This window comes from Macaca thibetana, chromosome 19, assembly GCF_024542745.1.
Source record: "Macaca thibetana thibetana isolate TM-01 chromosome 19, ASM2454274v1, whole genome shotgun sequence".
Taxonomy (NCBI): Eukaryota; Metazoa; Chordata; class Mammalia; order Primates; family Cercopithecidae; genus Macaca; species Macaca thibetana.
The window spans coordinates 33,261,698-33,284,944 of record NC_065596.1 but is presented as its reverse complement, the minus strand read 5'-3'; the positions used below and the strand labels follow the sequence as shown (position 1 = coordinate 33,284,944).

The 23,247-nt window shown below is 45.9% G+C and overlaps 3 protein-coding genes across 5 annotated transcripts in view; all 3 read left to right on the top strand.

Moving 5' to 3' along the window:
* Positions 1–23,247, top strand: part of LOC126943046 (zinc finger protein 320) — a 52,890-nt gene that overhangs the window by 16,336 nt on the left and 13,307 nt on the right. The window lies entirely within an intron of this gene.
* Positions 1–23,247, top strand: part of LOC126943035 (zinc finger protein 468) — a 38,889-nt gene that overhangs the window by 6,323 nt on the left and 9,319 nt on the right. For 2 of the 3 annotated variants that reach the window (XM_050771349.1, XM_050771351.1), the window contains exons 1-4: positions 14,059–14,148; positions 15,332–15,450; positions 16,180–16,267; positions 22,029–22,155. In XM_050771349.1, coding sequence (XP_050627306.1) covers positions 16,253–16,267; positions 22,029–22,155 — 142 coding nt within the window. In that variant the 5' untranslated portion in view covers positions 14,059–14,148; positions 15,332–15,450; positions 16,180–16,252. Of the gene's footprint in view, positions 1–75; positions 154–14,058; positions 14,149–15,331; positions 15,451–16,179; positions 16,268–22,028; positions 22,156–23,247 lie in introns of those variants that run through there. The other variant, XM_050771348.1, reaches the window with a different exon arrangement.
* LOC126943023 (zinc finger protein 28) overlaps positions 14,074–23,247 on the top strand; it is a 62,605-nt gene continuing 53,431 nt past the window's right edge. The window contains exon 1 of the mRNA XM_050771299.1: positions 14,074–14,148. The gene's annotated coding sequence lies outside the window, so the exon portion shown is untranslated. The remainder of the gene's footprint in view (positions 14,149–23,247) is intronic.

Here is a 23,247-nt window from a genome sequence, read left to right as displayed (position 1 = left end):
CCTGTGTGTGTGTTTTGTCACAGGAAAGGAGTGAATGGTTTCTAAACATTAAATCTCTGATTTTTTCACACACAGGATTTCCAAAGACTCATGTTACATGAGGAAGCCACCAAGAAGAGCAAAGAAAAGGATCCAGGGATGGCTCTTCCTCAGGTGAGTGATATTCCTCGGTGGATTCTGCTGTCTGTTTCCTTTCTGAAATGCCAGGTATTGTGGTAGCCAGTCTTCTGTGAGTCTGAAGCGTCCTGCCTCACACGTTTGCTGGCACTCACCCATGCCTTTTCTCAGTCCTTGTCATCTTCACTTAAATTCCATCTCCTATAACCTAGTGAATGAGCTTGGGAAGAGGCTCCCCTGGGCATGGTCCTGGGAAGGGCTCACACCAGACATGGATGGAGACGGGGTGAGGGTCCCGTGCTGTCAGTGATGTTGGGCAGCAGGGATTGTTCAGGGGCCACATCTGGATGCACGTTTAACTCTTTGTGGACCGGATCAGAGAAACTGTATATGAAAGTCATACATTGTAGGGGGAAAAAAAGAGAGACCAGACTGTTACTGTGTCTATGTAGAAAAGGAAGACATAAGAAACTCCATTTTGATCTGTACTAAGAAAAATTCTTATGCTTTGAGATGCTGTTAATCTGTAACCTTAGCCCCAACCCTGTGTTCACAGAAACATGTGTGTATTGAATCAAGATTTAATTGGTCTCGGGCTGTGCAAGATGTGCTTTGTTTAAAAAGTTCTTGCAGGCAGTATGGTTTGTGAAAGGCATCACCATTCTCCATTCTCGATTAACCAGGGACACAATGCACCAAGGAAAGCCGCAGGGACCTCTGCTCAAGAAAGCCTGGGTATTAGCCAGGTTTCCCCCACTGAGACAGCCTGAGATATGGCCTCGTTGGGAGGGAAAGACCTTACAGTCCCCCCGCCCAACACCTATAAAGGGTCTGTGCTGAGGAGGATGAGTGAAAGAGGGAGGCCTCTTTGCAGTTGAGATCACAGGAAGGCATCTGTCTCCTGCTTGTCCCTGGGAATGGAATGTCTCAGTGTAAAACCCGACCGTACATTCTATTTACTGAGATAGGAGAAAACCGCCCTATGGCTGTAGTGAGACATGATGGCGGCAATACTGCTCTTTACTGCACTGAGATGTTTGTGTAAAGTCAAACATAAGTCTGGCCTACGTGCACATCCAGGCACAGCACCTTTCCTTAAACTTATTTATGACCCAGAGTCCTTTGCTCATGTGTTTTCCTGCTGACCCTCTCCTCACCATTACCCTATAGTCCTGTCACATTCCCCTCGCCGAGATAGTAGAGATAGTGATCAATAAACACTGAGGGAACTCAGAGGCTGACGCTGATGCAGGTCCTCACTTGCTGAGCGCTGGTCCCCTGGACCCTCTTTTCTTCCTCTATACTTTGTCCCTGTGTCTTATTTCTTTTCTCAGTCTCTTATCTCCACCTTGCAAGAAATACACACAGGTGTGGAGGGGCAGACCCCCTTCAGCATATTAATATGCACTGGTATCTGGTAAATTCTGGAAAAGGAGACAAACTACAGAAGATACTTTGCGTCTGACTTTGTAATGCATTTGAAGCTACACTAGTGAGTCACTATGTCTCTGACTCCAGACTTTTTTTTATGAGACAGGGTGTCACTCTGGGGCCCAGTCGGGAGTGCAATGGAACCATTCTATTAACAGCAGCCTCAAATTTGTGGGCTCAAGTGATCGTCACATTCGCCTCCCGAGGAGCTAGGATGACAGGCATGTGCCACCACGCCAGGCTAATTCTAATTTCAGAGAAGATGAGAATGAGAGCTGTGTACAGAATGAGGGAGGGAAACAGTGATGAAGATGAAGGGGGACCCTGGGTGCAGATGAGCGGTGAGTTGATTGGATGTGATGATGAAGTGATGACGTGTTGCTTCCTCTGTTTGTAACGTAATGAATTTAAGTCCCTCTGGTCCATAATATTATCTGCAGGTGTTGAAGGATGGGCTGGACTGACTTGGAACCTTGGTTTAGCAGAGCCCATGTGTTCATGAAGAAAACATTTGCTCAGATCTCATTTCTACAGCTGCCTCTTTTTCAGTGTTTTAAGCACCTAGAGCTATGTGTTCACCATTTTTCAGTGTTTAAAACACCTGCAGCTCTGTGTTCACAATGTGTACATTTTGAACATATTTCTGTGATTTTTCTGGGAGTGAGTAATTACATGTTTGGGATTGATGTCATTAGAACCTTAGACCTTGAAAGAAGTTTCTTTTGCTCAGGAATATACAAGATGGTTTTGGAATTTTTTTTTCTCGAAGTGGCATGTCACTCTGTCATTAAGGCTGGAATGCAGTGACACAGTCTTGGATCACTGTAACCTCTATGTCCCAGGCTCAAGCATCCCAGGCATCAGCCTCACAAGTAGCTGGGACCACAGATGTGTGCCAGGAAGCCTGGCTAATTTTTTGTATTTTTGGTAGAGATGGGGTTTCACCATGTTGGAGAGAGGGAGAGAGAGAAAATGTCACTCTGTGGCTTAGTTCTGGAGTACAATGGCACAATGTTGAGTTTACAGCAGCCTGAAACTCTGGGCTCAAATAATCCCCACTTTAATCTCCCAGAGAGCTTGAATGATAGGCGTGTGTCACCACATGCAGCTAATTGTTTGTTTTATTTATTTATTTATTTATTTTGAAATGGAGTCTCGCTCTGTTGCCCAAGCTGGAGTGCAGTGACGGGATCTCAGCTGACTGCAACATCCACCTCCTGGGTTCAAGCAATTCTCCTACATCAGCCTACTGAGTAGCTGGGATTACAGGCATGCATCACCATGCCTGGCTGATTTTTTTGTGTTCTTAGTAGAGATAGGGTTTCACTATATTGATCAGGCTGGTCGGGAACCCCTGACCTTGTGTTTTTTTCACCTCAGCCTCCCAAAGTGCTGGGATTACAGGCCTCAGCTACCATGCCCAGCCAGACTTTGCACTTTTAATAACTTGGAATGGATTGGAAAGTGGAGATACACATCAGTGATACAGCATGCTTTATCACATCATTGATTTTATGTATGTATTTATTTTTGAGGTGAGTTTCAATCTGTCACTCAGGCTGGAGTGCAATAGTGGGATTTTTTTCTCACTGTAGCCTCCGCCTCCTGGATTACAGTGATTCTGTTGCCTGAGCCTCTTGAGTAGCTGGGATTAGAGGTGCATGCCACCACGTGTGTAACACCGTGATGTGATGTGTGTGCATGAATACGTGGATGGATAAGCCCATGGTGTATGTAGAAAACTCAACATTTGTAATAAGTTTTTATTTATAATAATTGTAATGATTTTAAGTATTTTCCATTGTTGTCAACTATCACAATAATGAGTAGGGACTGGATGTGGTGGCTCATGCCTGCAATCCCAGCACTTTGGGAGGCCAAGGCTGGTGGTCAGGAGTTCAAGACCAGCCTGACCAAAATGGTGAAACTCTTGTCTCTGCTAAAAATACAAAATTTAGGATGGGCGCAGTGGCTCACGCCTGTAATCCCAGCACTTTGGGAGGCCGAAGTGGGAAGATCACAAGGTCAGGAGATTGAGACCATCCCAGCTAACAAGGTGAAACCCCATCTCTAATAAAAATACAAAAAAATTTAGCCAGGCATGGTGGCGGGCACCTGTAGTCCCAGCTACTAGGGAGGCTGAGGCAAGAGAATGGCGTGAAACTAGGAGGCGGAGCTTGCAGTGAGCGGACAGGGAAGACTGTCTAAAAAAAAAAAATTCCATCTTCTATAACCCAGTGACATGAGTTTCCATAGAGGCTGCACTGGGCATTGTCCTGGGAAGGGCTCACACCAGCCATGGGTGGAGACGGGGTGTGGGCCTCATGGTGTCAGTGCTGCTGTGTAGCTGGGATTGTTCAGGCGCCACATTTGGATGCATGTTTAGCTCTGTGTGGACTGGATCCCAGAAACTACACATGAAAGTCATACATTAATGTGCACTGATAGCTCGTACAATCTGGAAAAGGAGACTAATAAAGGGAGATATTTTGTTTATGATTTTGTAATGCATTTGAAGCCAAACTTTTTTTTTAAATTCAGAAATACCTTAATGTGGATTTGTCAGAACATATTCTTTGATCAAATTGATACTTAATCTCATTTTGTGTGAAAGTGACAACTCACTCCTCCATAATGTTTTATGTAAATGTGTTTTTCATTTTAGGAACACTTGACTTTCAGGGATGTGGCTATAGAATTCTCTTTGGAGGAGTGGAAATGCCTGGACCCTGCACAGAGGGCTTTATACAGGGCCGTGATGTGGGGAACTATAGGAACCTGGAGTCTGTGGGTGAGGAAAGTGTCCCTCCAGACATGAGGAATCTGTCCTTGTATATCTTGGCTATTCCTGGTTTTGTATTCTCTTTTGTGATTTTGCCCCATACCTGCTTTTGATGTACATAGCTGGGATTACAGGAACACGCCACCATGCCCAGTGAATTATTTTGTATCTTTAGTGGAGACAAGGTTTTGCCATGTTGGCCAGGCTTGTCTTGAACTCCTGACCTCAATACCCGCCCACCTCAGCCTCCTAAAGTCCTGGGATTACAGGCTTGAGCCACTGTGTCTGGCATTGTTCATTTTTAACAAGAAAAACTTTGTTCAGTTTGTTGTGGGATCAACCCTGTAACAGTTACAATTTTCATCAATCTTACTGAGGGAGCTTGTGAGGATGAATGAGATGCCCATATTTTAGTTTTTTTTTTTTTTTTTTTTTTTTTTGAGATGGAGTCTTACTCTGTAGCCCAGGTTAGAGTGCAGTGGCATGACCTTGGCTCACTGCAACCTCTGCCTCCTGGGTCCCGCTTTAAGCAATTCTCCAGCCTCAGTCTCCTGAGTACCTGGGATTACAGGCATATGCCACCGTGCCCAGCTAATTTTTGTATTTTTAGTAGAGACAGGTTTTCACCATGTTGGCCAGGATGGTCTTGAACTCCTGACCTCGTGATCCGCTCACCTTCGCCTCCCAAAGTGCTGGAATTACAGGGGTGAACCACCGTGCCCGGCCTTCCCATATTTTAGTTCTACTGTCATTTGTTTAAGACACAGTGGCTTTCAACTTGTTCATTTCTATGTATTATACGTTCATTTTTTTGTGGTAAAAAGTTCGAGACCAGTCTGGCCAGCATCGCAAAACCCTGTCTCTACTAAAAATACAAAACTTAGCCAGGTGTGGTGGTGTGTGCCTGCAATCCCAGCTACTCGAAAGGTTGAGGCAGGAGAATTGCTTGAGCCTGGGAGGCAGTTTGCAATGAGCCGAGTCACAGTGGCTTTCAACTTGTTCATGTCTTTTCAGCAGCGCGATCTCAGGTCACTGCAATCTCTACCTCCCGGGTTCAAGTGATTCCCCTGCCTCAGGCTCCAGAACAGCAAGGGACTACAGGCACAAACCACGACACCCAGCTAATTTTTTGTAATTTTGTTCACAAGGCAATTCATACTGGAGAGAAACTTTACAAATGTGAAGAATGTGACAAAGTTTTCAGTTGCAGATCACACCTTGCAATGCAAAGGAGAATTCATACTAGAGAGAAGCCATAGAAATGTAAGGTTTGTGACAAGGTTTTTGGGCTCCATTCACTCCTTGCAGAACATACTAGAATTCATACTGGAGAGAAACCTTACTAGTATAATGAGTGTGGCAAAGCCTTTAGGGTAAGGGCATCGCTTATTCACCATCAAGCAATCCATGGTGTAGTGAAACCTTACAAATGTAATGATTGCCACAAAGTCTTTAGTAAAACTACACCGCTTGCAAATCATTGGAGAACCCACAATGAAGAGAGATCTTGCAAGTGTGATAAATGTGGCCAGTTTTTCAGACATCGTTCTTACCTTGCAGTTCATCAGTGAGCTCATACTGGAGAGAAACCTTACAAATGTGAAGAATGTGACAAAGTTTTCAGTCACAAATCACAGCTTGAAAGACATAGGCGAATTCATACTGGAGAGAAACCATACAAATGTAAGGTTTGTGACAAGGATTTTGGGTGTGATTCACACCTTGCAGGACATACTAGAATTCACACTGGAGAGAAACCGTACAAGTGTAATGAGTGTGGCAAAGCCTTTAGTGGGCAGTCACCACTTATTCACCATCAGGCAATGCATGGTGTAGGGAAAGTTTACTAATGTAATGATTGTCACACAGTCTTCAGTAATGCTACAACCATTGCAAATCATTGGATAATCCATAATGAAGAGAGATATTACAAGTGTAATAAATGTGGTAAATTTTTCAGCCATCATTTGTAACTTGCAGCTCATCGGTGAACTCATGCTTAGAAAGAAACCTCACAAATGTCATGATTGTGGCAAGGTCTTCAGTCAAGCTTCATCCAGTGCAAAACATAGGATAATTCATGGAGGAGAGAAACCTCACAACTGTGATGATTATGGCAAAGCCTTCACTTCACGTTCACAAGTCATTAGCCATCAGAGAATCCATACTGGACAGAAATCTTACAAATGTCATAAGTGCGGCAAGGTCTTCAGTCTGAGGTCACTCCTTGCAGAACATCAGAAAATTCGAGCCGGGCGCGGTGGCTCAAGCCTGTAATCCCAGCACTATGGGAGGCCGAGACGGGCGGATCACGAGGTCAGGAGATCGAGACCATCCTGGCTAACCCGGTAAAACCCCGTCTCTACTAAAAAAAATACAAAAAACTAGCCGGGCAAGGTGGCGGGCGCCTGTAGTCCCAGCTACTCTGGAGGCTGAGGCAGGAGAATGGCATAAACCCGGGAGGCGGAGCTTGCAGTGAGCTGAGATCGCGCCACTGCACTCCAGCCTGGGCGACAGAGCGAGACTCCGTCTCAAAAAAAAAAAAAAAAAAAAATTCATTTTTGAGATAATTGATGCAAATGCAATGAGTATAGCAAACATTAATTGATGTTAAAGTGTTTAGGTTAAGAGGATTGTGCTCGGCCGGGGCGCGGTGGCTCACGCCTGTAATCCCAGCACTTTGGGAGGCCGAGGCGGGCGGATCACAAGGTCAGGAGATCGAGACCACGGTGAAACCCCGTCTCTACTAAAAATACAAAAAATTAGCCGGGCGCGGTTGTGGGCGCCTGTAGTCCCAGCTACTCGGGAGGCTGAGGCAGGAGAATGGCGTGAACCCGGGAGGCGGAGCTTGCAGTGAGCCGAGATCGCGCCACTGCACTCCAGCCTGGGCGACAGAGCGAGACTCCGTCTCAAAAAAAAAAAAAAAAAAAAAAAAAAAAAAAAAAAAGAGGATTGTGCTGGGTGCAGTGTCTCATGCTTGTAATCCCAGCATTTTGGGAGGCCAAGGCAGTTAGATCACTTGAGGTCAGGAGTTTGAGATCAGCCTGGCCAACAGATGTAAGTCACTTTTCCCAGCCAGTTTTTTGTTTCTTTAACACAATCTGATAGGGATTTTTATGGGTATTGTGTTGAATCTAAATCACATTGGGTTATATAATCATTTAACAGTATTAATTTTTCCAATCCATCAATATGGTTTTATGTCTATCTATATATGTTTTAAATCATTTTGATCAATGTTTGTGGATTTCAAGGTACAAATGTCTCATCTCTTTGCATTTATTCCTTAGTATTTCTTACTTAAATTTCCCTAGCAAATGGAAGTGTTTTCTGAATTTTCTTTTAAAATTGCTGATTGTTAATGTATGGAAATTCAACTAACTTTTGGTGCTGATATTGTATTCTGCAAATCCACTGAATGTGTTTATTAGTTCCAGTAGTATTTTGGTTGACTCTTTGGAGTTTTTACACAGAAGATCATGTCATCTACAAACAAATACAATTTTCTTTCTTTCTAATTTGGATGAGTTTTCTTTTTTTCTTTTTCTTTTCTTTTTTTTTTTTTTTTTTGAGACGGAGTCTCACTCTGTTGCACAGGCTAAAGTATAGTGGCATGATCTCGGCACATAACAAGAGAGTAGTGTCTCCATAATTGTGCTTAGAACTCTGTGGTGCATGAGTGGGAAAACTATTAAACAGAATCCTAGGAGAGCTAGAATGACGAAGTTTAAGTCCAGTAAACCTAGCCAGACGTGTTCCTTACTGCTCACGCATGAGTCACGTTCTTAAGATGTTTACAGTTAAGGAAAGCAGCTTAATAGTACCTGCAAGAACAAACTCCTACAGAAACACAATGTCCAGATGACCCAATATCCCATGACAATGTATGCTTCTAAGATAATTACAGCCATGCTTTCAAGTACTTGCACACTAAAATACTAAAATACCAAGGATAGCTTTTTTTTTTTTTTTTTTTTTTTTGAGACGGAGTCTCGCTCTGTCGCCCAGGCTGGAGTGGCCAGATCTCAGCTCACTGCAAGCTCCGCCTCCCGGGTTCACGCCATTCTCCTGCCTCAGCCTCCCGAGTAGCTGGGACTACAGGCGCCTGCCACCTCGCCCGGCTAGTTTTTTGTATTTTTTAGTAGAGACGGGGTTTCACCAGGTTAGCCAGGATGGTCTCGATCTCCTGACCTCGTGATCCGCCCGTCTCAGCCTCCCAAAGTGCTGGGATTACAGGCTTGAGCCACCGCGCCCGGCCTTTTTTTTTTTTTTTTTAAATGCAGGTTCACGCTTGTCGTCCAGACTGGAGTACAATGGCACCATCTTGGCTCACTGCAACCTCCGCCTTCCAGGTTCAAGCAATTCTCCTGCCTCAGCATCCTGAGTAGCTAGGATTACAGGCATGTGCCACCACGCCCAGCTAATTGTTGCATTTTCAGTAGAGACGGGCTTTCACCATGTTGTCCAGGCTGGTCTTGAACTCCTGACCTCAGGTGACCCCCCCGACTTCAGCCTTTCAAAGTGCTGGGATTACAGGTATGAGCCGCCGCGACCAGTCAAGAATAGCTTTAAATCAACAAAGTGATAGGTTTTGTTAGACTGTCAGCCAACCAGCAGGTAGACATATCTTAGTTTTACCTAGGCACCTATGTAAAAAAAACTTAGGCCGGGTGCGGTGGCTGACGCCTGTAATCCCAGCACTTTGGGAGGCCGAGGTGGGAGGATCACGAGGTCAGGAGATTGAAACCATCCTGGTAACACGGTGAGACCCTGTCTCTAGTAAAAATACAAAAAATTAGCTGGGCTTGGTGGCGGGCGCCTGTAGTCCCAGATACTCAGGAGGCTGAGGCAGGAGAATGGCATGAGCCCACGAGAAGAGGCTTGCAGTGACCGGAGATCGCGCCACTGCACTCCAGCCTGGGTGACAGAGTGAGACTCCGTCTCAAAAAAAAAACAAAAAAAAAAAAAAACTTAAAGAAGAGGCATTTCCTTTGTTTTTGAGGACGCCCTACTGTGTAACTGGTAGCGTTTTTTTTGTTTGGTTTTTGTTTTTTTGTTTTGTTTTCTGAGATGGAGTCTTGCTCAGGTGTGAGCCACTGCACCCAGTTATATTTATTATTATTTTTTTATTATTTATTTTTTGTTTTTGAGACGGAATTTCACTCTTGTTGCCCAGGCTGGAGTGCAATGGCACGATCTTGGCTCACCACAACCTCCGTTTCCTGGGATCAGGCAATTCTCCTGCCTCAGCTTCCTGAGTAGCTGGGAATATAGGTGCATGCCAACAGGCCAGGGTAATTTTTGTATTTATAGGAGAGACGAGGTTTCTCTATATTGGTCAGGCTGGTCTCAAACTTCAGACCTCAGGCCATCTGTCCTCCTTGACCTCCCAAAACGCTGGGAGTACAGGCTTGAGCCACTGTGCCTCACCTGAAGTGGTATTTTTAGAGAGTAACTAAAACTTTTTTCAGCTTAATGACCCAGAGATGTATTTCTGCAGGACTTGGGAGCGCTCCTTGTAAGGCAAACTACAAGGATTAACTACAAGTTAAATAATTCAAACATCAAATATTTCCAATTTAAAGCTACGGACATTTAAATAATTCTGAGCCTTGAGAGGAACGTGGTCATGCAACCTGAGTCCAATGGCATGCAGGTGCAACTTCTAAGAATTTTGCTGGCCAGGTGCGGTGGCTCACGCCTGTAATCCCAGCACTTTGGGAGGCTGAGGCCGGCGGATCACTTGAGGTCAGGAATTAGAAACCAGCCTGGCCAACACGGTGAAACCCCGTCTCTACTAAAAATACAAAAGCATTAGCCAGGCATGGTGGCGCGTGCCTGTATTCCCAGCTACTTAGGAGGCTGAGGCAGGAGAACTGCTTGAACCGGAGAGATGGAGGTTGCAGTGAGCCAAGATCGTGCCACTGCACACCAGCCTGGGTGACAGAGCAAGACTCAGTACCAAAAAAAAAAAAAAATGCAATAAAATTTAGTTTCCTTATACCAATTAAAAAAAAAACAACAGTTTTCCTGTAAATAATTAGGAAGACTAAGCAGCCCCAGAGATAAGACCTCGTGGCATCGTTGTCCCTTCTTCTGGAGTGATAAAGTAACCTTCCTTAAAGTCTATCAATCCGTCACCAATCAGGTTGCTGCAGCCAATGCACTGGTCTTGAATGGAAAATGTGGTGATTCTGCTAAAACTTCTCTTTCCCTGTGTGTGAAACATTAACGTCTCTACTTGGGAACATGGGCCCCCTTCATTTGGAATTGAGGTTTCCAGGTGGCTGTCCTCAAGCTTTGTGTTCAAATAAAGTCTATAATTAATCATGTATTCTAAACTTTATTATTTACTGCTGACATCAGTTCCTGTCGGATTGTAGGAGCCTCACCAGAGAGGGCACCTGTCGCCACGTTGTAAAACTCACACTTGTCAAAAAGACATGGGTTAAAGTATTTCCCCTCCCTCTGCATGAAGCTAACTAGCTGACACAGATGGTCACCTCCATTACCAAGTAGAGCCACGATGAACTATGTGTGACCAAGAATGTTGTCAAGTCCTCTTCCCTGAGGACTGATTAGTGTTTATCTTGAAAACATGTACTTAATGGGTTGCATAGAACAGTGAAGTTTTTTTTCTGTCTTTTCAACCTCTCAGGTCTTTGCCTCTATTTCCCATCACATTCTGGTCTAAGGCTTATTTATTAATAAGATGGTTTTTATTTCTTTCTCTTGTGTCGTGAAGATGATTTCTCATTTCGGGGAGGATATTTTAGTTTTCAATTGTATTTTCACAACATTTAAAAAGCGAAGTAAAGAGTATTTCTTGGACCAGGCACAGCGACTCACTCCTGTACTCCAAGCACTTTGGGAGGCCGAGGCAGGCGGATGACTTGAAGTCAGGAGTTCGAGACCAGCCTGTCCAACATGGTGACAGCCCATCTCTACCTAAAATACAAAAATTAGCCGGGCATGGTGGCGTGCGTCTGTAATGCCAGCTATTCCGGAGACTGAGGCAGAAGAATCGCTTCAACCCAGGAGGCAGAAGCTGCAGTGAGCCGAGATCTCGCCACTGCACTCCAGCCTGGGCGACAGAGAAATACTATGTCTCTCTCTCTCTCTCTCACACACACACACACACACACAGAAAAAAAATGGAAATAAAAAGGAGAAAGTAATAGATCTCTTTTACAAACGTGCTGGCACAACTAACTGGATATTCACATGGAAAAGAGTAAGGTATCCCTATCTCAGGCAAGGAAATTTTTTTTTTTTTTTTTTTTTTTTTTTTTTCCTGCGACAGAGTCTGGCTCTGTCGCCCAGGCTGGAGTGCAGTGGCGAGATCTCGGCCCACTGCAAGTTCCACCTCCCGTGCTCACAGCATTCTCCTGCCTCAGCCTCCTGAGTAAGCTGGGACTATGAGCGCCGGCCACCACGCCCAGTTAATTTTTGTATTTTTAGTGGAGACGGGGCTTCACCGTGTTAGCCAGGATGGTCTCGATGCCCTGACCTCGAGATTCACCCGCCTCAGCCTCCCAAAGTGCTGGGATTACAGGCGTGAGCCACCGTGTCCTAATCAAAATTTTATTTAAAAAAAAAAAAAAAAAGCGGGAGGGAATGTTACTTTGTCGCCCAGGCTGGCCAGGACCCCCAGGCTCAGCGATTCTCCCGCTACTGCTTCCTGAGTAGCTGGGACCTCAGGCTCCCGCTCCCACGCCCACGCCCGCGCCCGCATCCCTGCTGTGTTTAAGCAGTAGGTAGTGACCTCACTCCTCCTTAGTCTGCGCATTCCGTCCCTCATCCCAGGCGGTGGCCCTAGGGAAGTCTCTGAAGCTGAGCACAGGGTGGACTCTCCCTCCTGAGTGAATGGAGAATAGAAAGGGAGAGGATTTCTATTCTGTCCTGTGGGCCGTCAGCATGAAATCCTACGTTCCACCCAGGCAGGGCTTTGCATTTTACATTCTGGTTTGCATCCTCCTTCCAGACTATTCCAGGGCTTTTGAATCATCCTTCTGCCTTCCTGCTGCTCTCGCCGCCAAAACCCGGAGAACAGGGACTGGAAGGACCTTGACAGACTCACAGGTCCCGCTCCGGCCCCGCCCTCTGCCGGTTCTAAAGTGCAAGTTCTCGCCGGTTCTAAAGTGCAAGTTCTCTCCGCTTCGCCCCCGCCCCTACTTCACCCAGGCCCCGCTCACCTCCTCGTTGGCTCCACCCAGGCCTGGTTTCCGTCTTGCGCGTCCAGATTCGCGCAGACCAGGAAGCGGATCCTGTGGAGTGACCGTCACACCGCAGCGGTGAGTTTTGCTCTGTGTTGTATGAAGTCTGCGCTCCCCAGGTCCCCGGCACTTCTGTACATGGGATGTGGGGTCCCCGTAGACCTGGAATTTCTCGTCTTTCTTCCTTCACTCAGAGCAAATGGAGATGTTCTCCTGGGGGTCCGGAAGTCCCTTCTTTTTGGGTTTAAAGTCACCCTGAGGCTGATCCCGTCCTGGGTCTTTCTGCTACAGCGTATACACTTCCTATGGCGTAGTTTTCTTGCTAAAAACCGTTTTTTGACTCCTTCCGCACTGCGCTTTTAAAAATCCTCACCCGAGAGGTGTTTTCCCACCCTGCGCGTCTCCCAGCCTCACCCTCGTCAATTCCTGGAGCACAGCACCGTGACCCCAGTAGCGGGGAGGACGCGTTCTCTGGTCCTGGGATCCTGCAGATCCCACCCTTGTCTGAAGGCGTCGTTGCCCCCCCACCTCCCTCCTCATGCTGGGCCCTGCTGCTCCCCAGGTCTTCCCTCCGCAGTCACCGCTTCCCCTGAGCCCGCACTATAGAGGTGCCCGGTGCCTGTCCTGTGATATGGGGTGTTCTTGCCTGCCCAGATTCAGCTCTTGGAAAATGCGCTCCTCCGAGATGCCGGCGTCTTACTCCAAACCCTCGTGTGATTGTGTGGGCCAGCAGGATCAGGAGACAGAGAGAGGGACTGAGAGAGCAGTAGAAAACCAGAGGCAGAGAAAAGAAGAATGAGGAAGACCCGTAACAGATGGCAAAGTAGAGGATGGGTGAGGGATTTGCCAAGAGACAGCAAAAGTGAAAAAAAGATAAGAAAGCAGGAGGAGAAAAGCAACTGCAGAAATGTAGAGAACAGCTAGATGTACAGAGAAATGAAGGACAGACAACAAGGTAGTGAGGGGCAGCAAAGAGGGAGGCTCAGAGTGAGGGAGAGGAGGAGGCATTTGGAGCCAGGGCAGACAGAGCAGAGTGATGCTGGTGGCAAGGAGAACAGAGGGAGAACCACAGCAGGGAGGACACCTGGGGATCTGGGGTGCCAGATTGGGGACAGGGGGTTATAACAGGGAAGAGAGAATTTAACAGGGAGAACAGAGGATGCCCAGAGATGGGAGAAGAGGCAGAAATCTATGGAGATTGAGGACGATCTAAAGCTTGGGGAGAAGGAGCAACTAGAGGTTAAATAAGTTGTGACGATGGAGCCCGGGTAATTTTTGTATTTTTAGTAGAGACAGGATTTCACCATGTTGGCCAGGTTGGTCTCAAACTCCTGACCTCAGGTAATCCACCCACCTCTACCTCCCAAAGTGCTGGAATTACAGGTGTGAGCCACCGCAGCTGTCCACCCATGTATTCTTGATTGAAAAATTTGCTTATGTCTTAGTTCTGCAGCTGACCCTGTTTCCCTGTTTTCAAGGTCAATAGCTGTGTGTTTACACTTCTGCATTTTATAAATGTTACTGAGATTTTCTTCTAAGGAAGAATTCAATGTTGGCTGTCAGTTTCATCAGAACCTTTCCAAAGAATTTTCTTTAACCCAGGTAGATGAAAGATGCTTCTCTAAATTTAAGGATGGAATAAGAACAACCCATCCCATTAGCCCTTCCAGGCCCCCATGTAAGAATTCAGGCACACCTTCTCACTCATCTCAGACCTTCTCAGGGTAACTTGGTGAAAATGTTTCCCGCTCTGATCCCGGGTGAGCCTCCCTGCAGCTTGGCGATGAAGGGCTAGACCAGAAAAGCTCAACCTGAGTGACCCTGACCCCTGAAATGATTGGCAAAATAGAGGCGGTGTGTGGGCATGGCTTTTTCTCTGGGAGAGGGGAGTGCCCAGTTGTAATTAGAATTTTCTGCCGGGCGCGGTGGCTCAAGCCTGTAATCCCAGCACTTTGGGAGGCCGAGACGGGCGGATCACAAGGTCAGGAGATCGAGACCAGCCTGGCTAAATACGGTGAAACCCCGTCTCTACTAAAAAATACAAAAAACTAGCCGGGTGAGGTGGCGGGCGCCTGTAGTCCCAGCTACTCGGGAGGCTGAGGCAGGAGAATGGCATAGACCCGGGAGGCGGAGCTTGCAGTGAGCTGAGATGCGGCCACTGCACTCCAGCCTGGGCGACAGAGCAAGACTCCGTCTCAAAAAAAAAAAAAAAAAAAGAATTTTCCATGGGATGCAGTAAACCAAAAATGAAAAAAAAAAAAAAAGAAGAAGAAGAATGGAAGAAACAGAGTGGTAGACTCAGAAACAGAGACCATCTTCAGAGGCCTTTGTCTGTATGAAGATATCACAGCTACGTCTAAAGCAGGTTGTGTCAGTCCCTGGCAGGGAACCTCCCACTGGCTTCCCGTGTTCCCCGGGACAAAAGTCCAGCTCCTCACTGTGGCTCTACAGCCCTGTGTCCAGGGTCCCTGCCAGTGTCCAGCCTCCTCCTGGGAGCTTACCCTCCTCTCCCGACTCCCTCTGCCCCAGTCACATTTGCTTTTCTCTTTTTTCAAACGTCAAAACCCTTCCTGTCTCAGGTCGTTGTCTCCGCTTTTATTCTATGTTTCTAAATGAAGATGGCACTGTCCCTTTCTCCTTCAGGTCTAGGCTCAGAGATGCCTCCTATGCCCTCCCACCCCCATCTAAAGTTCCCTCTGCCTGTCAGTGTCTATTACATTACTCAAGTTTTCTTATCTCTGTGTCAATCCCATCAGAAATGTACTTTTTTTTTTCCCCCAAACAGACTCTCACTGTGTCCTCCAGGCTGTGAGTGCAGTCTCGTGATCTTGGCTCACTGCAACCTCTGTCTCCTGGGTTCAACTGATTCTTCTGCCTCAGCCTCCCAAGTAGCTGAGATTACAGGTGTGTGCCTCCACACCCTGCTAATTATTGTATTTGTATTTTATTTTATTTTTGAGTCTTACTCTGTCGCCCAGGCAGTAGTGCAGTGGTGCAGTCTCAGGTCACTGCAGCCTCCACTTTCCAGGTTCAAGAAATTATCCTTCCTAAGCCTCCTGAGTAGCTGGGATTACAGATGCCCACGAAGCTCGGCTACTTTTTGTATTTTTAGTACAGACAGGGTTTCTCCCTGTTGTCCAGGCTGATCTCGAACAACTGACCTCAAGTAATCCACCCACCTCTGCCTTTCAGAGTGCTAGTATTACAGGCATGAGCCACCATGCCTGGACCAGTTTTTGTATTTTTAGCAGAGACAGGGTTTCTCCATGTTGGCCAGGCTGGTCTCAAACTTCTGAGCTCAAGTGATGCTTCCACCTCAGCTTCCTAAGTAGCTAGGACCACAGACACACAGACGTGCACCACCATACCTGGCTAAGTTTTTGTATTTTTGGTAGAGTTTTCCTCAAGGGGAGCTCATCCCAGCCCAGCTCCCCACAGCTGAAGTGTGTGTGTGTGTGGGCTTCTCCAGGAGGGGAGCGGGAGTTTTCCTGTAGGAATTTTTTGTTCCTGATGCACTGGGCAGCAGAGGGGACCGTATTTCCTCAGGGTGAGGTCTCCTTTGTTTGCGTCATCGTGTTACAGGGAGGGGGATGTGTTGATTCTGAGCCATAAACGCATATTTTTAACATTCAGGATTGACTGCTAAAGACTCTTGGTCCATGAGGAAGAAACTCGGAAGAGGAAGAGGAAAGCAAAGGAGTCAGGGATGGGTATTCCTCAGGTGAGATGATATTCTCGGTGGATTGTTCTGTCTCCTTCCTTTCAGAAACGCTGGGCCTTGGAGTTGGGAATCTTCTGAGTCTGAAGCGTCCTGTCTGACAGGTTTGCTGACACTCACCCATGCCTTCCCTCAGTCCTTCTCATCTCGCTTAGATTCCATCTCTCGTGACCCAGTGACATGAACTTGGGAAGAGGCGGCCCTGGGCATGGGCCTGGGAAGGGCTCACACCAGACATGGATGGAGACGGGGTGAGGGTCCCGTGGTGTCAGTGCTGTTGGGCAGCAGGGATTGTTCAGGGGCCACATCTGGATGCACTGTCAGCTCTCTGTGGACCAGGATTAGAGCAGCTGCCAATGGAAGTCACGTATTAATGTGCACAAAGTAAGTGGTAAATTCTAGAAAAGGAGACCAATAAAAGAAAATCTTTACTCCCTGATTTTGTACCACATTATTAGGTAATTGAGTGAGTTACTAAGTTTCTGACTCCAAAAATCTTACTAATTAGAATGGAAAGTTCATACATAGACATGAATAATACATGAATGATTCCTTTATTATTATTATTATTATTATTATTATTTGAGGCAGTATTTTGCTCTTGTTGGCCAGGCTGGAGTGCAATGGCATGATCTCAGGTCACTGCAACCTCCGCCTCCTGGGTTCAAGCGATTCTCCTGCCTCAGCCTCCCAAGCAGCTGGGATTAAAAGCATGCGCCACCACGCCCAGCTAATTTTGTATTTTTAGTAGAGACGGGGTTTCTCCATGTTGGTCAGGCTGGTCTCAAACTCCCGACCTCAGGTGATCCACCCACATTGGCCTCCTAACGTGCTGGGATTACAATTGTGAGCCACCGTGCCTGGCCTATTCCTTCATTATTTTAAGAATATGAAATCAATGTAAATAATAGGAGGAGATTCGTTAAACTATTCTTAGCACATTAAGCTCATGAAGACAGTGGTGTCACTGTGGAAAGGCTTGTGAAACAAGTGTTTTTGGTAAAAATGTTTACAATTTTTCTCAAATATGAGAGTAGTACTTCTTTTTTATCCTAGAGGATAAAGCCATATTCTCATTCCACCTATTATTATTATATTCTGAAATGAAGTCTTGCTTTGTTGCCCAGGCTGGAGTGCAGTGGCATGATCTCAACTTACTGCAACCTCTGCCTCCCAGGTTGAAGCGATTCTCCTGTGTCAGCCCACCTAGTAGCTGGGATTATAGGCATGCGCCACCACGCCTGGTTAATTGTTTTGTACTTTTAGTGGAAATGGCTTTTTACCATGCTGGCCAGGTTGTCTTCCAACTCCTAACCTCAGGTGCTCTGCCTGTCTCAGCCCCCGAGAGCACTGGGATTACAGGCACAAGCCACCGTGCCCAGCTCCACCAGTGATTATTACATATAAATGGTTATGTTTAAACATCACATGATGTATATATTTGTTTTGTGGTAAGTCTCCAAGCAAAGCTGCAGCTTAGGCCCTTGGCCATAAGGCATCTCCTTTCCTTGTCACATCCCTCATCCTCCTTCCAACCTCACTGGGGAGCCGCTACCGTCAGTTCTGTGTTAGGTGTCAGAGCAAGTCTCATACACGTGTATTTCTGCATCATTATGAGATTTAAAAAAAAATTCTGGGCCAGGCGTGGTGGCTCACACCTGTAATCCCAGCATTTTGGGAGGCTGAGGCCAGCGGATCATGAGGTCAGGAGATTGGGACCATCCTGGCTAATATGATGAAACCCTGTCTCTACTAAAAAATACAAAAATTAGCCGGGCGTGTTGGTGGGCACGTGTAGTCCCAGCTACTTGGGAGGCTGAGGCTGGAGAATGGCGTGAAGCTGGGAGGTGGAGCTTGTAGTGAGCCAAGATCTTGCCACTGAGCTCCAGCCTGGGTGACAGAGCAAGACTCCGTCTCAAAAAAAAAAAAAAAAGAAAGAAAGAAAAAAGAATTCTGTTGTAAATTTTTTAAAAATTTTATTTTATCTTTTCACTTTATGCTTGGGGCTACATGTGAAGGCTTGTTACAGGGGTAAACTCACATCATCGGGTTTTGTTGTACCAATTATTTCATCACTCCAGTATCAAGCCCAGTACCCAATAGTTATTTTTATTTTATTTTATTTTAATTTAATTTAATTTTATTTTTTGAGATGGAGTCTCACTCTGTCACCCAGGCTGAAGTGCAGTGGTGTGATCTCGGCTCACTACAACCTCCACCTCTTGGGTTCAGGCAATTCTCTGCCTCAGCCTTCTGAATAGCTGAGATTGCAGGCGCCTGCCACCATGCCCAGCTATTTTTTTGTATTTTTAGTAGAGACGGGGTTTCGCCATCTTGGCCAGGCTGGTCTTGAACTCCTGTCCTCAGGTGATCCACCCGCCTAAGCCTCCCAAAGTGCTGGGATTACAGGTGTGAGCCACTGTGCCCGGGCCCAGTAGTTATTTTCTCTGCTCCTCTCCTTCCTCCCACTGCCAAGACGAGATTCCTCTTCAGTTAAACAAATCTTGCTACTTTTATATTTTTAAAACTTTTATAAATATATATACACACACATAAATACACGTACATCTATACATATACATACATATATACATACATACATATATATTTTGAAAATCTGGGGAAAATTACAACCCTTTTTATTAATATCTAATTTCTTGTGAGTCTATGTAGGTTTTATTATTGTTTTGGACATACATATTTTCATACTTTGAGTAATGCTGTTTTCATATATTTATTTTATTTTGAGACAAGGTCTCGGTCTGTTGCCCCGGCTGGAGTGCAGTGGCATGATCTTAGCTCACTGCAACCTCCACCCTCAGGCTCAAGCCATCCCTCAACCTCTGCCTCTCAGGTGGCTGGGACCGCAGGCGCCCCCATGCCTGGTTAATTTTAATTTTAATTTTTTGAGCGGAATCTTGCTCTGCAGCCCAGGCTGGAGTGCAGTGGTGTGATGTCGGCTTACTGCAACCTCTGCCCTCCTGGTTCAAGTGATTCTCCTGCCTCAGACTCCTGAGTAGCTGGGACTACAGGCGAGTGCCACCATGCCTGGATAATTTTTTATTTTCAGTAGCGATGGGGTTTCACCTTTTTAGCCAGGATGGTTTCCATTTCATAACCTCGTGATCTGCCCACCTCAGTCTCCCAAAGTGTTGAAATTACAGGCGTGAGCCACCTCATCCAGCTTTTTTTTTTTTTTTCTTTTTGAGACAAATTCTCGATTGCCCAGGCTGGAGTGCAGTAGTGCAATTTCAGATCACTGCAACCTCTGCCTCCCAAGTTCCAGTGATTCTCCTGTTTTAGCCTTTCAAGTAGCTGGGATTATAGTCACGTGCCATCCCCCACGGCTAATTTTTTCATGTTTTTAGAAGAGGCGGTGTTTCACCATTTTGGCCATGCTGGTCTTGAATTCCTGACCTCAGGTGATCTGCCTGCTTCAGCCTCACAGCATGCTGGGATTACAGACACGAGCCACCATGCCCAGTCCCACCAATTATTGTTAAATATATATTGTTATATATTTAAACATCACATGATCTATATATTTGTTTAGTGGTAAAACTCCAAGAAAAGCTGCAGCTTAGACCCTTGGCCATAGGGCATCTCCTTTCCCTGTCATGTCCTTCACCCTCCTTCCAACCTCACTGGGGAGCCGCTAATGTCAGTTCTGTGTCAGGTGTCAGAGCAAGTCTCATACAGAGGTATTTGTGCATCGTTATGAGGCTTTAGAAAAAATTCTGTAGTAACTTAAAGTTCTTTCCTTTTTCTTTTTTTTTTTTGAGACAGAGTCTCACTCTGTCGTTTAGGCTGCAGTGAAGTGGCGTGATCTCAGCTCACTGCAACTTCTGCCTCCTGGATTCAAGCACTGTCCTGCGTCAGCCTCTTGAGTAGCTGAGATAGGCAGCCAACACCATGTCTGGCTATTTTTTGTATTTTTAATAGAGAAGGGGTTTCCATTATCTTGGCCAGGCTGGTCTTGAACTCCTGACCTCGTTATTCACCTGCCTCAACCTCTTAAAGTGCTGGAATTACAGGTGTGAGCCACTGCGCCTGGCCCATAATAGTTATTTTTTCTGCTCCTCTCCTTCCTCCTGGTCTCTACCCTCAAGTAGACCCCGGTGTCTGTTGTTTTCTTCTTTGTGTTTTAGTAAATATTTTACTTTGATATTTGATCCTGCTGGTTGTGAATTTACATGTTGTCATGTTAGTAAACATGGCTAGCTTGCTGTTTGCCATCTGCATTGGAAATGGACTGAATGACAACATGTGGGTCCTTTGAGATTTTTCCCTGTGTAAAGAGTGCCATAGTGGCTGCCTCTGCGCCCGCCTGCATTCCTACACATATCTGAACATTCCTCCAGGTCAGGCAGTTGAGAGGGTGATTGCTTTTTTTAGGATGGGGCATTTCCTGTTTTCTTAGATCTGACAAGATTCCCCCCTGCCCGCAACTGCCAAAGTGTCCTTTTCCAGCAAGATGAGATGCCTCTTCAGTTAAACACAACTTGCTACTTTTCATATTTTTAAAAACTTTATATATGTACATACACATTCCCACAAGCATGCACACACATATACATACAAATACATGTATACACACATATGTATATATTTTGAAAATCTTTTATATTTTGAAAATCTGGGACAAATGATAACCTTTTGTATTAACATCCAGTTTTTTGTGAGTCTCTGTAGGTTTTATTATTTTGTGAACATATATATATACACGATTGATTTTTATACTTTAAGTAATTTTGTTTTCATGTACTTTATTTTATTTTGAGATGGGGTCTCGCTTTGTTGCCCAGGAGTGGGTTTCCTGGTGGGATCGTAGCTCACTGCAACCTCCACCCTCAGAGTCAAGCCATCCTCCCTCCTTAGCCTTCCAAGTAGCTGGGACCACAGGTGCCTCCCGCCACGCCCACCTAATTTTGTTTTGTTTTGTTTTGTTTTTAATTTTATTTTTTTGAGATGGAGTTTCTGTTGCCCGGGCTGGAGTGCAGTGATGCAATCTGGGATCATTGCAACCTCTGCCTCCCTGGATCAAGTGATTCTCCTGCCTCAGCCTCCAGCCTCCTCCTGTCGACCGCGCCCGGCCGACATTGTCATCTTTTAAGACATCAGTCGGGCCGGGGATGGTGGCTCACGCCTGTATTCCCAGCACTTTGGGAGGCCAAGGCTGGCGGATCACGAGGTCAGGAGATCGAGACCATCCTGGCTAACACGGTGAAACCCTGTCTCTACTAAAAATACAAAAAATTAGCCGGGCCTGGTGGCGGACGCCTGTAGTCCCAGCTACTCGGGAGGCTGAGGCAGGAGAATGGCGTGAACCCGGGAGGCGGAGTTTGCAGTGAGCCGAGATCGCGCCACTGCACTCCAGTCTGGGCGACAGAGTGAGACTCCATCCCAAAAAAAAAAAAAAAAGACATCAGTTGTGCTCTCTCTCATCTAGATAATGAATGTCACCTGGTGTGTCAATAAAAGTTCCAAACATTTTTATAACAGGAACCCAACATTGATTTCTTATTTATTTCTTGTATTTTTCACAAACATAAGAGATTTATACTGAAAGTGTGTCTTGATTATACTCAAAAAGTGTAATAAAACACATCTGGGGAGACGTCATGTGGTGAGAAATCCCTCACTCGGATTTGTCAGAACATTCTCTACAATTAAATCCCTGCTTTCCCCTCTCTCCTCTTCTCATTTTCTGTAAAGATGAGAACTCCTCCCATAGCCATTTGCTTAAAATGTGTTTTTGTTGCAGGGTCTGTTGACATTCAGGGACGTGGCCATAGAATTCTCTCAGGACGAGTGGAAATGCCTGGATCCTGCTCAGAGGACTCTATACAGAGACGTGATGCTGGAGAATTATAGGAACCTGGTCTCCCTGGGTGAGGATACCTTCCCTCCTGGGGATGTGCCCTTGTGTGTCTTTGCATTTTCTCTTGTTGCCTCTTGGGAGCCCCATCGTTCCTTGACTAAAATGGAAGAGATACTGATTTTGAAATGAAAAGCTTCATGATGTAGCATCTGGACTTTCACTGTCCCCTTTGTTTAGATGTTCTGCTTTCTTCATGATAGCTCAGTGGGGCTTCCAGAACTAAAGTAGGCATAAAACCTTATCACAGCCTGGTCGTTGTGGCTCACACCTGTCATCCCAGCACCTTGGGAGGCCAAGGCATGTGGATCACTACGGGTGAGGAGTTTGAGACCAGCCTGACCAACTTGGAGAAACCCAATCTCTACTAAAAATACAAAAATTAGCCAGATATTGTGGTGCACACCTGTAATCCCAGCTCCTGGAAAGGCTGAGGAAAGAGAATCAACTGAACCCAGGAGGCCAAGGTTGCAGTGAGCCGAGAACACACCACTGCACTCCAGCCCGGTGACAGAGCAAGACTGTGTTTCAAAAGACAAAAACAAAATCTTATGGCCGACTTTAAAGATATCCAGTTCCCTGTTTGCTTCTCCTGTGCTTTCAATTCAGTAGTTCTTGGAAGAGAGCTCGATGTCCACATATTACATATTACAATGCTCCCTCAGCATTCAGAAGGAGGCAGTCAGTGGAGGAATTTGTGAAATATTTTCTTAGATCCATCTGTAATGTCTTCTTTCCTATTGAAACATATGGCTGGGACTCTAGAAAAGCTCCAGCACGTCATGGTCCTTTCTTTTTATAAGCAGGAGTCTCTTTCTGACCTGCTGTCTCCATGTTGGAGCAAGGGAAAGAGCCCTGGACCGTGGAGAGTGAAATGAAAATAGCAAAAAAAATCCAGCTGGGTGGGAATGTATTACAGGTGTAAAGGCAGGTAAGAGCTCAGATGGGCAGAGTGGAAGCTCCACCTTCCACTAGTGTGTGGGGAAACTCTGCAAGTGGGAGAATTCTGTGGGAAAAGGAAAGTTTAAGTCCTGACATCCCTGAATGGACATCTTTCTGAAGGGGGCCTGCCTCTTCACACCTGTGGGTATTTCTCGTCAGGTGG